This window comes from Ascidia mentula, chromosome 3 (assembly GCF_947561715.1).
Source record: "Ascidia mentula chromosome 3, kaAscMent1.1, whole genome shotgun sequence".
In the NCBI taxonomy this organism is placed as follows: Eukaryota; Metazoa; Chordata; class Ascidiacea; order Phlebobranchia; family Ascidiidae; genus Ascidia; species Ascidia mentula.
The window spans coordinates 925,840-942,872 of NC_138568.1; the positions used below are offsets into that span (position 1 = coordinate 925,840).

General features: G+C 37.2%; 3 protein-coding genes across 3 annotated transcripts; all 3 read right to left on the bottom strand.

The window, feature by feature from the left end:
• Window positions 1-66: 66 nt before the first annotated feature.
• LOC145894973 (arylsulfatase G-like) lies at window positions 67-4,347 on the bottom strand. The gene is made up of 9 exons (XM_082983703.1): window positions 4,209-4,347; window positions 4,006-4,142; window positions 3,571-3,758; window positions 3,048-3,227; window positions 2,563-2,761; window positions 1,907-2,074; window positions 1,301-1,580; window positions 495-719; window positions 67-333 (listed from the first exon to the last, which is right to left on the bottom strand). The coding sequence occupies exons 1-9, from the start codon at window positions 4,284-4,286 to the stop codon at window positions 166-168; spliced, it is 1,623 nt and encodes a 540-aa protein (XP_082839829.1). The 5' UTR covers window positions 4,287-4,347; the 3' UTR covers window positions 67-165.
• On the bottom strand, window positions 4,317-8,559 carry LOC145894972 (arylsulfatase G-like). Its single transcript, XM_082983702.1, has 9 exons — window positions 8,423-8,559; window positions 7,927-8,063; window positions 7,673-7,860; window positions 7,306-7,485; window positions 6,769-6,967; window positions 6,298-6,465; window positions 5,667-5,946; window positions 5,208-5,432; window positions 4,317-5,032 (listed from the first exon to the last, which is right to left on the bottom strand). The coding sequence occupies exons 1-9, from the start codon at window positions 8,498-8,500 to the stop codon at window positions 4,862-4,864; spliced, it is 1,626 nt and encodes a 541-aa protein (XP_082839828.1). The 5' UTR covers window positions 8,501-8,559; the 3' UTR covers window positions 4,317-4,861.
• A 1,143-nt stretch (window positions 8,560-9,702) lies between these two features.
• On the bottom strand, window positions 9,703-16,112 carry LOC145894964 (uncharacterized). The gene is made up of 15 exons (XM_082983689.1): window positions 15,865-16,112; window positions 15,440-15,612; window positions 15,212-15,322; window positions 14,393-14,968; window positions 13,901-14,090; window positions 13,408-13,488; window positions 13,094-13,240; window positions 12,755-12,892; window positions 12,537-12,600; window positions 12,170-12,350; window positions 11,843-11,999; window positions 11,368-11,441; window positions 11,092-11,285; window positions 10,494-10,640; window positions 9,703-10,170 (listed from the first exon to the last, which is right to left on the bottom strand). Exons 1-15 carry the CDS (start codon window positions 16,073-16,075, stop codon window positions 9,972-9,974), a joined length of 2,643 nt encoding a protein of 880 aa, XP_082839815.1. The 5' UTR covers window positions 16,076-16,112; the 3' UTR covers window positions 9,703-9,971.
• Between the last annotated feature and the right edge of the window lie 921 nt (window positions 16,113-17,033).

Below are 17,033 nucleotides of genomic sequence, written 5' to 3' on the forward strand. Positions count from 1 at the left end.
AAAATCAGAGTAAAAGGACAGTACACAGTTTTGAAATTCCTGTTTCAAATATATGAACTGACATTGTTTATTTGTGTTTGGCAAAATCAATTCTAAAATTACAAAAGGTAAGAAAACAAAATATATTGCACTTTTTCATGAACTTCATCAGTAACTGAAGCAGGGTTAATTAAACTTGAGGAAGGTTGTATCTTTTTTACAGCGACAATAGAACTTTGTTGCATCACAACACGGCAGAGCTGAAGGTGATTTTGAATAATCGACAACAGTTGTGTTGTCAGTTTTTACATCATTGAGAAAATTGTCTCGAAGCTCGTTTGCATTTTTGATAATCTGTCAAAAAACAAGATGTTGCAACTTAACAAGATGTTGCAAGATGATGAATCATAAATTCCAGAAACAGAACCAATTAAAATAATCATGAGTCAGCGAATGCAGTTGAATAATTTTACTTCCAACACTTCTGAAAGCAACTGAATCACTGCATCATTCACCTCATCAATGTTTGGCGTGTTAGTTACATTTAATGCAACGCTTTCAGCTGGATCTTTTACAACATCAAACACAAGAGGTGGATCGTGCTCCACTACTGGGGCAAGTTTGTGATTGCAATCAAACTGGTACCCCCCAGTCTTCCAGAATACCTTATATTGACCCATTCTGAGTGTGTCAATTTCACCAGCGGGGGGAGTGTCACCACTGTTGGGGTGAAAAATTTCCTACAAAAATATATTTTCAGTTTGTTTTTCATATTTCCCCTCCCACACATACATTGATGCCTATTACACAATTTAATAACTGGAAGATGATCAGTGTTGCTAAATTACTGTACCTGTTGGACAGTCTTTAGTCCTTGACAGTATTTATAGAAAGCAGTCTTTAGCTCTTGGGAGTCATTACCCAATATTCCAGGAATTTAATATATGTCATATTCAAATATAACCTTATTCAAATAGAATCATAAAACAAGTATATAAATTAATGTTAACTATAAAGTAAAACAACTTGCTACAACCATGCACCTAACTCAATACAATCATACAATGCACTGAGCACCAACACTTTGACCATCACCAACCCACAATGTCATTCGGTCACAAGGTCACATGGTAAATCCATCCAAACCAGCAGGGTAGAATACAAGGTACAACAACAATTAAATTAACAATTAAATTAAGGTACAACAGCAACTAATATTAACAATCAGAATAATTACCTTAATATTAAATGTTTTTTTTAAAAAAATTTTGACAACATGTTTTTGTTAGCTAGCATCATCTGGTGGGACAACAAACTTTACCTTTCTTGCTGTGTCAGTTTTTCCCATTAAAAAGTCATTCAAATCGATTCCGTCAAATTTTCTCAAAGTTGGCATTTTCGCCCCTGCTGCGGCCACAAATGTTGGAAATATATCAAGAGTTGAAGCGAGTGCATCGCTCGTGGTGTTGGGCATTATTTTATTCGGCCACACGACAACTGTGGGCTCACGATGTCCTGCTTCCCATGTGCTGGTTTTAGCCGTGCTTCCACCCCCGTACGTGTCCTTGAGCCAACTACCAAGAAATGGTCCAGGACTTCCACTGCAAATATTGTGTAAAATGTAAAAAAAAAAAATCTAAAAACTTTCCGGATAGTGTCAGTACACAAGATCATAACACCCATGGATAAAGGCAGCAATAAATACTAATGCTTGATGTAATGCTTTATATATTATCTATGGATAACGAATCCCTTTTTAATCGAATTTCAGAATCATTCGCATTCTGTTGGAGCATAATTATAATTTATATCCAGTTTACCTTCATGAATAAGCTTGTATCCTTATTTCAAAATCAAGTGAGTGTCTGATATTCATAAACTTCTGGTCGGATACTTTACTTAAAATAATTTTACTGTGATGTCCAACCTGTATGGGCATTTCACCACCCACGGACCATTATCTCCAGTAAACCAAGTAAGTGTGTTTTCATAAACTCCACTTTGCTTCAAGGAACCGATAACTCGACCGATGACATCATCAAGTTCATGAAGCGTGTCCGCATAAACTGTGTCTACATTTGTCGAGTTCGAAAACCTGAACAGAGGAATGGATTTATTGCAGTCGAAATGTCCAGTGTTTACCATGTGCAGCAGGCATGGATATGTATGCAACACTATGAAACATGCAATAATAGTGACATACATGTAATGACTTCACGAGCTACTTTGCAGGCTTGGCAGCCCAGGCATTGCAGCCCAACTGGATCAGCCACTTTTTCCTGACAAGTCAAAGCAAGATTTCAAAAATCAAGCTCCCGGTGAGGTTTGAACTCACGACCCTGGGCTAACCATGCCCAACGCTCTACCAACTGAGCTACATGAGTTGTCCAATACAACATGAAACTTTTTCTTGAATAGCAATAAAAAAAATTCATGAAACAGTAAGAAACTGGTCAGATGTGTTATGTAATGACCCAACCAAGCTCATTGTACATATTTTATGCCGAAACAGTGGCCATCTGTACATATTTTAACTTGACACAACATACTTTTTACATTATTTACAACAACAGACATCCTAACCTGTCACTGTGTGCAAGTGGGACATGCATATGGGCAAAAGCCATGTAGAGTAAAAACGGTTTCCCAGACTTGGAAGCGGAATCAATAAACTTCTGAGCTTTTTCTGCATAATGATCACCTAGTGTTGTGAGGTTGGCTGGTTGCTCCACGATGTCGTAGTCCTCATATAACGGCAATGCAGTGTAGTAACTTGGACAAGCTACATGGGGTAAAAAGGTTTCATATTACAAATAACAATACATTGTCAACTACAAGGGAAACATTAAATATATCATTGCCATTACCATGGAGAGTAGTTTAACAACACAGACACGTACACGTTCCGACAAACTAAAGTTAAGTTTTAAAGCAAAAATTAACAAGAACAAAGCAAATATATTCGTTAAAATTAATAATTAGTGTATTTTACTTCAATTCACTGCATATTATAAATTAACCATTTTCACACAATAAGTTCAACACACATATTTAAAAATAATACCTACGTATTGCACCGTCGTTAAATTGCAGATCATATTTTGATTTTGGGCATTCTTCACATTCTGGGCTGTTGTAGGCCTTCACATCAACACACCCCATATCATTACTGTAAGGCAGACCATAGTAATAATCAAAACCTCTTGAACGTGGATGAAATTTGTGAGTCATTCCCAGGTGCCATTTACCTGAAAAATGTTGTCTCCTAAATTAAGATTTTTATGCAAAACAAATGTTTCTCTATATTTTATCAAACAACACAAAGTCGCCAAATTACTTCAAACTTGAAAAATGGTGTTGCTTATAATCGAAGATGGCTCACGTTTTTTAATGTTGAGATCATATTTTTCTGCCACTTTTCACATTCAATACCCATAACCTCAACAGGTGTTTATTGTGCAAGATAATTTATCTGACAATTGTGGATGATAGATTTGTTGGCAATACTATTACTTCAACTTGTGAACCAAACATTAGTTTTAAAATTAATGTGCGACATATAATTGAGTAAATGCGATAGATGTAATTTACCAATCATTCCAGTGTAATATCCACTTTCCTTTAAAACCTCTGCTAGTGTGGTTTCATTGAGGGGGAGTCCCCCTACAGACTCCTGTGCAAAGTTTTTGACGACTCCAGTTCGGAGTCCGATTCTTCCCGTGAGAAGTGCAGCGCGAGATGGGGTGCAAACGGATGCTCCAGCATGGAAGTCTGTTAGTCTTAGGGGTTTGAAAGTGGGTAACAATCATTAAAAAACTAATGGTAAAAGATTAAGATGCAGGCAGTAGTGCACACTGTTATGACCTACATGGTCTCATCAGTGCAATTGGTAACTGTAGCACTGCACTAAAAAAGAAGTTTTGAACACCTCAAAAAATGAACACAAACAGTATTGAAATAATGTAGGATGAATAAAGTGGCATATAGTATGAAACTATTTAAGACAATATGAAATACTCAAGGAACCTTAGTCCTTCCTCTGCCATTTTGTTGAGGTTTGGGGTCACATCCTTGTTGGGATTCCAGTTTGCTCCGAAATCTCCCCAACCGATGTCATCAGCAAACAATATCACAAAGTTTGGTCTTGCTTGGGAGCCAACATTCTGAAAGATGCAAAATATACAACAATCTTAGAATTATTTAAATATTTAGCGTCCAAACAGACCCACCTTTTCAAAAGTGATTGTGCATTCACAAATAGCAATCAACAAAAAGCTGATCACAATTTTGAGACAGTGAGTAGCCATGTTTAAATAAGGTGATACTTAACAACGGACCTGCATAGATGGAAATGACACTTAATGAATAAAACACAATAAAAATTTTCAAAATAATAACAAATTAAGTAAAAAACAATCAAACCAATACATTGAAGAATTATATAAAGCAAAACAAAGAATGTTTGAACTGCATCAGCTGACAGACACACAAAATGGTGGCATGATACACTAAAAAAACACAATGTTTACAAAGCATGTTTGAAAATACAGTGATTAAGAAAACTATAACATATAAAGAATATTGTTTTGTGACAACATGACAAGTCACAAAATCTTCAAACAAATAACTTGCATGCTTTCCACAGGTTGTCTGTATTTAAAGTGTGAATTTACCACTTCCTTTTCAAAACACAACTCAAAAATAAAATATTCAGTGAACATATCATCTATAAAACATCAAATGATTAATCCTGCATCAAACTACTACTGAACAATGATAATCAAACCAGGCAAGTTTTTCATGATGTTGCAAATTACAAATCACAGTAAGTGATGACAAGATTTAATTCCTCCAAAATATCGATTTCTAAACTGACGTTCATTTAAGGCAAAGTTGACCAGGTTATTTGATCTCTCTTGCATCTGCAATAAAACTGGGTTGGATCGCAACATGCGAGGGCGGAAGGAGAAGTTGAGTAATTTGCAACTGTCGTGTTGTCGGACTTGACATCCTCGAGGAAGTTGGAACGTAGAGTGATTGCATTTGCAACAATCTGTCACAGAACGTGGTTTAAAAACACAGACTCTCTGTGTTGTGCAGTGGAGTTGTCAAACTAACAACAAAGTTTGCAAGAAAATTTTACCACCTTCAAAAATTTACATAGAAATAAATCTCAAGTTCTAGTACATATTAATTAATAACTTATATTGTACCCCAGCACCACAAACCTCCTTCAAGTCAGGAGTTGATTCTTCCGTCAACTTGAAACTTTCACCTGGATCTTTCTCCACATCAAAAACAATGGGAGGATCGTGGACTACAAGAGGAGCAAGTTTTCCTGCACAGTCAGGCCAAGTCCCTCCTGTCTTCCAGTAAACTTTATACGGTCCCATTCTCACAGTGTCAATTTGACCATCCACCCCCGTGTCAAAACTGTTTGGATGATAAAGTTCCTGGAAAATAAACAGTTATGTTACGTTCACATCTTTGTCCCAACAAATTTTTTTTTCTTAAGATCTTGACCAAAATATGAAAAATATTTAAAAATTTACTTTGCTTGAAGTCACACATAGTTTTATTGGCACTATTTGCCTTTTTGTGCTATTTTCTCTCATAAACTTTAGGTGAATAAGATACAGTGGTATATGCGCAATTGTGATATTAGATATTGTCAGATGATTTCTCACATAATGGGCGGTATGAGTTTTTCCACTTAGTAAATCATAAAGATCGATTCCATCATATTTTCTATGGTGTGGCAGTTCAGCTCCTGCAGCTGACAATATAGTTGGAAATACGTCGAGGGCTGATGTTAGAGCTCCACTTGTTGTGTTTGGTGTCACAACATTTGGCCATGTGAGAACAGTTGGCTCCCGATGTCCTGCCTCCCAGGTCGAACATTTTCCAGTCGTTCCACCACCGTAAGTTGCATTTAACCAGGATCCAAGGAAGGGGCCTTGACTTCCACTGTAAAATATTGCTGGGATTGAAAACTCCACAGATGATTACAATATTTCCAAAAATAAACAGCAAGGAAACTTAACAGCCAACATTAAGAGAAACAAGATCACAAAGCACATTTTAGTACAGCAGTTTACAGCGAACTACTTATAAGTTGTAACATATGTTGTGGTGTTTTATGTTGACCTGGAGTCTGACATGTGCTGGTATTACAGGCAGCTTAGTTTAAATCGACAGCCAACATGTTACAACAAACTTAAGGGAACATGTGTGCTTTCAATGTTTGCAAAATGACAGTTTTAATACACGTCCAAACAATATTTTTCTCTTGTTTTTCAACACCAAACAAAACTGTACCTTAGTGGACATTTGGAACTCCATGGGCCATTATCCCCTGTGAACCATGTTAAAGTGTTGTCATAAACACCGTTCAGCTTGAGTGATTTTATGACACGCCCGATCACATCGTCCATTTCATGTAATGTATCAGCGTATACTGTCTTCACACTGGTTGAGTTTGTGAATCTGCAAAGATAGTTTCACTGAGGATTAAATGTGACTCCACGCGATCCAACATTGTTTGTGAAAATTTCTAAAACAATTTATATTAATGGAAAACAATAAATGATCATAATCTGTGCAATTTAGTCTAAAGCGACTTTAATCTTTCATCACCACAATCCCCCATCACTGCAAACTCCTCAGAAATTTAAGTTTAAGGACCAGCATTTATAATGCAGAAGGCAAAAGTTTTGGGTTGATTGAAACAGTACAGCTGGAGCCCTAGTTTGTACCACAATAATCATCAACAAAGCAAATTATTCCAACCTCTCAGCATGGGCTTGTGGGCAGTGCATATGGGCAAATGCGACGTACAGAAGGAATGGCTTCTCAGACTTCACAGCTGAGTCAATAAAACTTTGAGCTTTTTCAGCGTAATGGTCACCCAGGTTAATTAAGTCAGCTGGTTGTTCAACAATTTCATAATTCTCGTATAAAGGCAATGCTGAGTTGTAATTACGGCATTCTGAAATTTTATTTGGATTAACTGGGTAAAAGACTTATCAACTTTATGTTATTTGACGGAGTTCTATTAAACATGTAGCATAAAAATATAAGAATGAGCAGCACAGCTAAGTATTGCTGAGGAATCTGCCTTTGTGTCCAAACACCAGCAAAACCCCAAAATTAATAGCAGGCAGAAAGCACCAGGAAAATGTTGATTGTTTTACAGCAGAAATAACAATTGTCATCATATCAAAAAAAAGATTTACAAATGTTACTCATTGTACTTCTAATTACAAGTAATATTCTATCTTCACTATAGAACTAAGCTTATTAAGGCCCTGACGACCTTCGACTCACCAACTGCTTCACTGCTTCCATTAAAGTTTGAAGGCTCTTTTGGGCATTCTTTACATTCTGGTTTGTTATAAGTGGGAACATCAACACACCCCATATCATTACTGTAAGGCAGACCATAGTAATAATCAAAACCTCTTGAACGTGGATGAAATTTGTGAGTCATTCCCAGATGCCATTTACCTGGAATTTGTCCGTAGAAAAACAATCATGAATTCAATGAATACTTAAAAAGGTTTACACAGCTTGCAAAAGCGTTTAATAATTGTTAAATGAGATAGTTGTGAATTGTAATAAATATATTATAATACATCAATTGCAAAGGATGTATTCATATTGTAGCTTTCATGAAAAGTAACTTTTGCCACACCTATCATTCCAGTTTTGTAATCATATTTCTTCAAAACCTCAGCAACAGTTGTCTCATTAAGGGGGAGTCCCCCAACAGAGTTTGGTTCAAAGTTATGGACGATTCCAGTTCTGAGTCCGATTCTTCCAGTTAGCAGAGAGGAACGCGATGGTGTACAAACAGATGCTCCAGCATGGAAGTCTGTTAACCTGTTAATCAACATAAACAACATTCCATTACCTGTATTCACCTGGACAAATTGTACATTTACTGACCTCAATCCTTCCTCTGCCATTTTGTTGAGGTTTGGGGTCACATCCTTGTTGGGATTCCAGTTTGCTCCGAAATCTCCCCAACCGATGTCGTCAGCAAACAATATCACAAAGTTTGGTCGTGCTTGGGAGCCGAAATTCTAAAAGTTGCCCATGTATATTTTGATTAAAACTAGCTACGTTCACTTGAAGTTGAATCACACTCATAAGAAATGTTATAGGATTGTAAGTGTAAATTACTACTACCTATAATGCATGCAGTAAATAGATGCTACAGGAGGTATTGCACTTAAAATTTTTTGATCACCAAATCTAATAAAAATGCTTATCAGAAAAACTGAATGTTGAGGACATATCCACATCGTGAATATTTTATCGTCAATCTACACAAACTCCTTCCTTAAATTCAATCTGGTGTGTAAGTAATGCGCATAATTGACACCAATGTTAACTAAAATTATTATTTGAAACAGAACATTTCGAAAGTTTGCAGACCCACCTTTTCAAAAGTGACGGCGCATTCACAAATATCCAGTAACAACAAGCTGATCACAAACTTGATAAAGTGGTTAGCCATGCCTGAAAACAATTTGTGGACGCAAATGCACTTTGCACGGCTCCACTTTGCTTATATCTACAAATGCAATAATAACATTTCTGCCAAGTTAAAATGGGTAATTATAAAAAGAATTGTCCCAACAAAATTATACACATAAAGTGAAAAAAATTTTATCATTAAAGCCTGTAAAAACGTCAGTTTGTCCACGAAATAACGTTCGCCGAAAAAAATTCTTCGCACAAATTACTTTCCAATCTGGCATTTCAGAAGCACATAACCAAGCAAATACCACACATAACTAGGAAGACTTCAACACTCTACATAAACACCCATGTAACATCGGCAAGCTGTAACATCTTTATATTTATGGATGGAGGCCACAACCCTCGAAGGAAAGCAAACACGAATCTCGTGAGTTTTGTTTATCTTTTGGCAAAGTTGCACATGGGTCACGTGACTAGATGGTCAACGCGCATAGAAAACATATAAACAAAACTATCGCTTCCACTAAAAAATCTGCAAATTCCAGCCGATCCCAATTATATTTTCTACAAACTATTACAGCATATGAACATTATATTTACGTACAGCGCTGCCAGAGCATCGTAACCAAGCTGGATGAAAATCTGAATAAACAAGCTCCCGGTGAGGTTTGAACTTTCGACCCTGGGCTCACCAGGCCCAGTGGTTGGATTCAAATATTTTAGCTTACGGTTCCCTCACTAGCAGCATTTCATAGTAACTTCGGAATACAGTGCTCGAAGTGAAAAGTAGGTCTAAAGTTCGCTTAGGTCTCTAAATTACAACGATAAAATTGAGTTTGGCGAGTGGTCGGAGATCCTCGTTAGTCAGCGAGGAAATTCGAGAACACGACTCGTCATACCAAAAGTTGCGAGAACACGGCTCGTCATACCAAAAGTTGGCATAGCGAGGTGTGCTCGCCATGCCGACCCAGGTTCGCACTAACCGGTTGCATCCCACCACTGAACCAGGCCCAATAACATATCTACTATAGACATCAGCAGTTAAACAACGCATATTGTAGTTAAGTACACGGTTACGCACAACTTGCCGAGAGACCTGTGCAGTGGGGCGATCCTGCCTAAAGCCATACGATAGCATGCAACATTTCTACACAGCGTCAAATACATCAAGAAATAAATGCTTTCGATTTAGACATCAATATCTCGGCTATATAAGATCAACGTAGAAAAAAGGTAACACTTTATTTTCAAATCGACAGTGCTATATAATATCAACACGATTAACCGTATAGGTAGTGGATGTAGTTGGCATTCTGCAAGTACAAAAGAAATACAAAAACACATCTACTAAAAAGTGACACGTCGATTTTGACAATAAAACTAACAAATAACACAATTTGTTTCATAAAAGAAAATTTGTCGTCATTAGATTAGGGGTACAACATAATTATTAAATTACGGGTAGCAATAAGACCCATACATTATTGTTAGCTTATAAAATGACTTTATGAGGCTTGGCTTATGCTCGGCCCAATATCTTGAGACATCGGGGAAATACTCTGCTTTCCTCCAAGGTGTTGCTGAACCCCAAGAATGGAGTTGGTCCTTCTTGAGTTTCGGGTCATTCTCGACGAATGAGTCGACCTTCCATGTAACTGAGACATGTCGTCGTGAATTGTGGCCAGAAGCTGGGAGGCCCTTGAACTTGGAATGAACAAACAATGGAATATTTTACGCAAGGTGGCATAGTGGGGCGCAAAAAAAGGTGCAGAAATTTTTTTATGCGGCTTTTGTGTTTTTCGCACTGGTAAGTATGTTTTAGAGGAGTTGGAGCTTTTCCCCCTCCTCCGGACGCACATACAAGATGACAATAAACTCGCTATAGCCTATAATTACGAAACGGCTACTTCAAGGAATCCAAGCTGCACACATATTTAATCTTTAAACATGATGCAGGTATGCTGTCTAAATGGTATTTTGCAGACAGTAGTAACGTCTTATTTCTCTGACCATAAAACAAGCAATACCTGTGTGGATGACTTTGAGACCTTGACCCACTTGCATCTTCAGTCAGTGTGAGTAAGGACGAAGAAAGGTCTTTCGGTTGTTTCATGAAAGCTTGTGAAAGGCTTTGAGTTAGGGCGTGAAGAAACTCGGATTTGCTTTCTTTGTTTCTGAGATAAACAGCCGTAAGAATGAACATTATTGAAGAATAAACCCCAAAAGTTATACCCGGAGGAGACGATTTAGCGATGCTTTGGCCACGCCCAATTAATATGAAAACACCCCATTTTGAAACCTCTGACATACAGGAGTTAATATACCACAGTCGATGGTATCCAAAAAACGAATGGATGAATATTAGTGCGTTTTAGATAAAACAAGCCACGATAGTAAAATATAAGATTAATTTCAAATATAGGCACTGGTGTACACACTATTTCGACCTACAAGGTCTCATCAGTGTAGCAGGCTATATAGCCAGGTGTCACACAAATCACATTGAAGTTCTTAATTCTGTCTGCAGCTCGCTAATCGCTATGGCTAATTTGCTTCTACAGTACCACATCCTCTTTAGCTGCTTATTTTAAACTTTCCACATTACAGCCCCAGCTTCCAACTTACGGTCCTCCAGGAAGGCCGACTTTAATGCAGTGTTTCCAACCCTCGAGGAAGTCAGGAGAGAGCTTGTAGTTTTTCGTGTAATATTTGAGGACGTGAATTAATGATGGTTCGTTCCGACAGATGTGAAGCATTTGTCTCTCGGCAGTGTGGTCAAAACTCAAGTAACCCAAAGCTACTGCAGCAGAGCCTCGTACCTGGAAAGCCACAAGTAAATACTCAGGCTTCATTGGAAATAATCGTAATGAAGTAAAAATAACCTCGGCAAGTCTGACATACCTGGTCATTTGTTAACTGCAGAAGTTTACATAACTCCTCTACCGCATTGATCGACACCATGGCGGACGGAACACCTTCATTAAATAAATTATCGTGCAAGTGAGAAAAAAATACATGTAAAAAACAAATTGCTGAAAAACTAGTTGCAGGCATTGCAGCCTAGCTGTAAGTTCCCGGTGAGGTTTGAACTAACGACCCTGGGCTAACCAGGCATAACGCTCTACCAACTGAGCTACAGGAGATCAGTGGTTTCACGGGGTATATTGTGACCAAGGTACACTGGTGGGCAAGCGCACAACTTGCCAGGTAACCTTCACATATACGTAGGGCATCTCTACCACCGTATTAGAAAACGCAGATACGATAGCTGTGATCGCCAAGCAAGGACCTGCGCAGTGGGGCGATCCTGCCAATCATGCCATTGCATGAAATATTACTGCTGAAGAACTAGAGTGAGCCTAAATGTTGATCAGACCTGCCCTCGTGTGAGCAAGTCTAGCGATGCAATCGGATGCAAGCGCTCGGACATCATCATCATTCGTCTTTGACAGACGATCAATGATCGTTTTAATTCCTTCAGCTGAAGAGAAGGCAGGTTCTTCATCAGGTATTATTCGAGACAACACAACAACCTGAAAAAATTATTTATAATCATGGTCCTTTGAAAACAAACATAGCATTAAAACTATCTGGATATATTCTTCCTTCTAACCAGGGACTTATAGTATTTTTTTTACAAGATAGTTTCTCTCATGCAAATATTAATAGTTACAATTGCTATGCTTTAATGTTTGCACATTACCTGAAAAGCTGCATTAATTGCCGCCAGGTCATCATTTGATTTAAGAAAAGATGTGAAGTTGTTCCACCTGACTCCACCGCACTCCGCGATATCCTTCTGTTGTGGAACGGAGTTGAATGAGAATGTGGCCAGGGCATTTCCAGCCAGAATCTTTACTTTATCATTGCTTGAATAAAGCAACCTGGAAATGTGTTTTGAATTAACAACAACACTTAACTTCACATTTGAAATCAAAACCACATGTAAAGAAAATTATGCCTTGTCTTAAATATTGCCTAAACAAGTAAAAGCAATGACCAGTGATCTATTGGGTGTTCACTGGTTCAACCTATCAAGTGTAACGCGATTTTCACGTTTGTCAACAAACCTAATCATGTGGAGGAAGCTGAAATCAGGGTTTTCTCTGAGACTTGAAATATTTTCAGCGTTACCTGATAAAAACATGGATTTATCATCTTTTCTTCATTTCAAAGTAACAGTTGTATTATAACTTTACAACTAAAAAACATCTTTTGATTTGAACATAGGTTGAACTTTCAAAACCCAGCACCAGAAATCACATGTTAAGATAAATTTTAAACTAACCTAATGCGATAGTTCCAAGAGTGATGGCCGATTCAACTTGAATGATTTCAGCTCTTGAGTGTGCCATAAGAGCCACAAGAAATTTCAGCCCTCGAGACTGAGCAATTGTGTTTTGATTTTCTGTATTTGTTACATAACCTGGAAACAGAAAAAAACAAACATTCAACTCAAAAATAATATTCAAAAACACACAATATTGGTTAACTTTTACAATATAATCAACAAAACCAAATTTATGGTTAGACACATTATTTCCGGGTCTCTTTTGTATAGTGACTCCATAACAGCTATGTAAATATGTAAGTTTACTTATTATTGCGTTTATTAGTTATTACTGACCAATTCCAATACACAAGTGTCGAAGTGTTCGTATAACAGACGTCACCACATTGGAGTTTGACGATCGAAGTTGTCGAACAAGAGGTTGGATTCCATTTGCTTCAGCTATCGCCATTTGTTTGTTATGAGCCCCCTGCGCCAAAACACCTGCAAAAAGTAATGACGTGTTAATTTTATTTGGAACTTATCAGCAATATTTCGTATTTTGTTATCGTTGTAAAGAACTTGTTTTTATAATATGACTAACTGGTTAATTTCTGATAATGAATGTTTGGGTATCTTATGTATTTCAAATTTAACTATTAGCAACATACCCAAACCCTCAGCCCCGATGTAATTAAGGTTGTCTGCATGGGGTCCCGCAGCAGCCAGGAACTCAATTAAAAGGTTTACACCTGAAACAAAACATTCAATATTTAAGGTTAAAAATGTCCTGTATTACTTGCAAAAAAAAGTTAGTGAGCTTTGGACAGGGCAACTGATTCACCCTAATAGGACTCATCAGTGCAGCATTGGTGCAGATTTTGATGGCTCTATTAGTCTTAACACTTGCTTGCCATAAAATTTCCACCTTGATTTCCCCTCAGCGGGTTGTACTTGGTTTGGTATCTAGCAGTGAACAGAGACTGCATAGTCACCACAAAGTGGAAGTCTTGGCTATTCAGCTGGCAAGCTCTTTGTAAGTCACAGCAATGCTGCAATAATGAGCCGTAATATATCAAAACAATGGTCCTGCCTGTAGCTCACTACAAACATTATTAACAATATCGCTTCAAACAAATCATGTTATTTCAAAACCAAACCAACCCATCATAGATGCCATAGATCGCTTTTCATTTATATCTAGACCAGCAAGAGACCACAGAGTCAAAGCAATCGCCTCCTGCAGTGACAACGCTCTACTTTTCTTTAAAATTTGCATCAATGGCATCACAGCCCCCTCCTCGAGGATGTTTTTGGCAGCGTAAGGATTGTGGAGTGATAAACGATAAATGCTCTGCAGCAAAACAACACAAATTTGAATTAAAAAAAATCTGTGTCACTTCAATTAACACTTTTCATTTCTAACATTACAGAAGTATTGAAACAATTTAAAGTAAACTATGAAATGTTATAAATTTGAAAGTGTAGTTGATGTTTAAAGCACATATGTTACATGCTACATGAATTCACACCCATAAATGGAACCATTTTTTTGTCTTTCACACAAGAATTGCAATTTTTCAATAATTTTATTCCATTAAAGAAATCCATGTATATTTTGTAGTATGCTTTGTGGCACCAATAATGTTCACTTACATTAATAGCATTGGTTTGGAGATCGCGATACTTGTTAGCTCTGGAAACCATAATCAACGGAGAAGCACCCCCTGCATCGATGCACATGTTCTGGTTTTCTGTATTGTCAGCCACAATCTTGCCGAGTGTTTTTGTGAGCGCCATCAGAAGTTCAACACACGTCTGATATTCGTGATGTTCAAACAAACCATGAAGAACATCAAATATTCCTTTAGTGGCTCCAACAGCTTTCTGAAGAGCATCTGAAACCTCAGCTATGCAACCAATTGCGAGCACAGCATTGGAAAGTGCATTTACTGGCAGTCGGTCCGGATTGCCGAGAAGTTTAACAGCAACTTGTACAAGACCCGCGTCATGTACTTGCGTAGCAAGGTCATGTGCAGTTGCTGCTGTTACTTGTAGAATGCTGAGTGCAGGTGCACATGCTTCTCTATTCCCACGACTTATTATTGAAATCAAGGTCTTTATCCCTCCAGCTTTCGCAAGTAATTGTGGAACTACGGAATTGCGGACCATGTGGTTGAGAGCCATAATGTTTATTGCTTTCACATGATCTGAGGCAGAAGATTTGCAAACCTAAAACAAAATCAAATTATTTTACAATAATTTGAAAATTGTAATATCTAAAAATTTGTCAAATAAAATGGCAAGGGCAGCAATAAAACCCTAAAATATCAATTTATTCAAAGTCAAAATTTTTCAAACACTTTTTTGGTTAAGTTTCTTTTAACTTTTGTTGAGCATCTTGACAAAAGAGTTAAGCCTTCTTAAAGCCGACAATTCCACACTAAGAACACTTTGGTAAAGTGCTTCAGTCACCTTAACAATAGCTGGGATCCCTCCAGCCTGAACAAAAGGTTCCCAGTGAGGATTATCACATTCTCCTTCCCCGTGACCGTCTTTCATCAATCTCTCAAGGATCAATGCAGCCTACAAATTAAATAAACTCACATCAATAAAATGCTTTATGAACACTTAGTTTCTCACAGCCCCATTATATCAAAAAACAAGCACTAAAAATTATGAAACTCGAAACTTATTCTTAACCTTTTCTGATTCTTCATCAGTATTTGCAGATAAAAACTTTACAAGCTTTTTCCAAACATTAAGATCTGGAATATCGAGTTCAATGAAGTGATGAAGCAACTCCAGGTTTTCTGTCATCGCACAAATTTCCACAGCTCCATGGTTTTGAGCATCAATGGCATTCACTCGAGAACCTGGGGTTGAAAATTCAGAGAAAATCTATTCAGTTCAATTTATTTAATTATTGGAAATGAATTTGTTCCAGTTTCAAAACCTTTTTGTTCAGACTTAAGCTTTTAGCTGTAGGGCATCAATGGTTTTTGGAACAAAACACAAGATAAAAAAGTTGTTTTTTCAAGAATGTGTAGCATTAATGTACAAGCAAAACATTACACAAGAATAAAATGTGGCCACTAAACAGCACACCTCAGTAACAAAATACTCACCCAGTTCAATGAGCTTTTCAATACTTTTTGTTTTATTTCTTTCCACAGCGAGTAAGAATGGAGTTCGTTGCAAAGAATCTTTTGTTTCAACTTCTAAATATTCCTCATTCATCGTCACAAACTTTTCAATCGACATCAACAACTCCTTCTCTGCTGCCACACAGTGGTGAATCGCAGTCCATCCATCCTCATCAAATTCAATGTCCGACATATTTATTAAATTTTGTTCCAATGTTAACTTCAATTTTTTAATCTGTTTCAGAAATATTTTTTGCAAGTGACAAAATCCAGTGAAAAAGGACAAGCTATACTAAGGATAATTGCATCAAACTTGTGTGGGTGTTGAGTCATGAGTTAATGCAAGCAAATAAAAAACTAGTATTTCTTTTGAAAAATCACAACACAGAACTCATGACAAATCATAACTTTAAATCATTTCAATCAAAAAAGTCCAAATAATTAAAGAAAGTTGCTCAATACCGTTTACCATTAAACAACAGCTGGAGAAAAAGCTGACTTTCACGCAACAATCATTCAGGAATCTATTTAAAGTGAGCATCCATTGTAATACGATATCAGGAACACGCGTAAGACAACCATCGAAACAATAGAAGCTAACATATGACAAGACAGTGACGTCGGACACAAGAACAAAGACACAAAAGAACCAGATCATTGAGTTTGAGGGTTGACAAAACATGCACGGACAAGTCAATTATGATATTAAATACAACGCAGAATTTCCAAAAAAATGATTTAGAATTTGATTGGCAAGAACTCAATGATGAAATTCAGTTTCTGGTTGTCCAAAAATCCACCTATTTAATCTGACGTTCATGGTACAAATGATTTGTAATCTCTTAACAAATGGCCAGATCTTCACCTATTTCGGAGAAAATTTACCCCTTTTGCACATACTGGATTTGGGTGAGTTAGATCTCCTGCTTCAACCTTAAATTTCTTCGCTGTTTCTTTTACACGTTTGCTCATAACAAACTACGTACAGTTAGATTGCATAATTACATTGCTCTGTAGAATATTGTAACATTGATAGACTACAGCCACTATTTCTTTACCAACATCGCACCTCGTCTAGACAAACTTGGAGAACAATTTGAATCTTTCAGACGGGTGTACACACTGTTTCGATCTGTAAGGTCTCATCAGTG

Bases quoted from the DNA above. Each gene is read 5' to 3' on its own strand.
- LOC145894973 (XM_082983703.1), bottom strand. From the start codon at position 4,286: ATGGCTACTCACTGTCTCAAAATTGTGATCAGCTTTTTGTTGATTGCT. The intron at 4,143-4,208 runs GTGGGTCTGTTT...TGCATCTTTCAG, and splicing joins GCACAATCACTTTTGAAAAG to AATGTTGGCTCCCAAGCAAG. The intron at 1,581-1,906 runs GTTGGACATCAC...CAATATTTGCAG, and splicing joins GTGGTGAAATGCCCATACAG to TGGAAGTCCTGGACCATTTC.
- LOC145894972 (XM_082983702.1), bottom strand. From the start codon at position 8,500: ATGGCTAACCACTTTATCAAGTTTGTGATCAGCTTGTTGTTACTGGAT. The intron at 7,861-7,926 runs GTCAGTAAATGT...GTTGATTAACAG, and splicing joins ATGGCAGAGGAAGGATTGAG to GTTAACAGACTTCCATGCTG. The intron at 5,433-5,666 runs GTGAGAAATCAT...TTTATTTTCCAG, and splicing joins AAACTCATACCGCCCATTAT to GAACTTTATCATCCAAACAG.
- LOC145894964 (XM_082983689.1), bottom strand. From the start codon at position 16,075: ATGTCGGACATTGAATTTGATGAGGATGGATGGACTGCGATTCACCAC. The intron at 14,969-15,211 runs GTGACTGAAGCA...ATTTTGTTTTAG, and splicing joins GGATCCCAGCTATTGTTAAG to GTTTGCAAATCTTCTGCCTC. The intron at 10,641-11,091 runs GTAAGTTGGAAG...TGTTTATCTCAG, and splicing joins GTCGGCCTTCCTGGAGGACC to AAACAAAGAAAGCAAATCCG.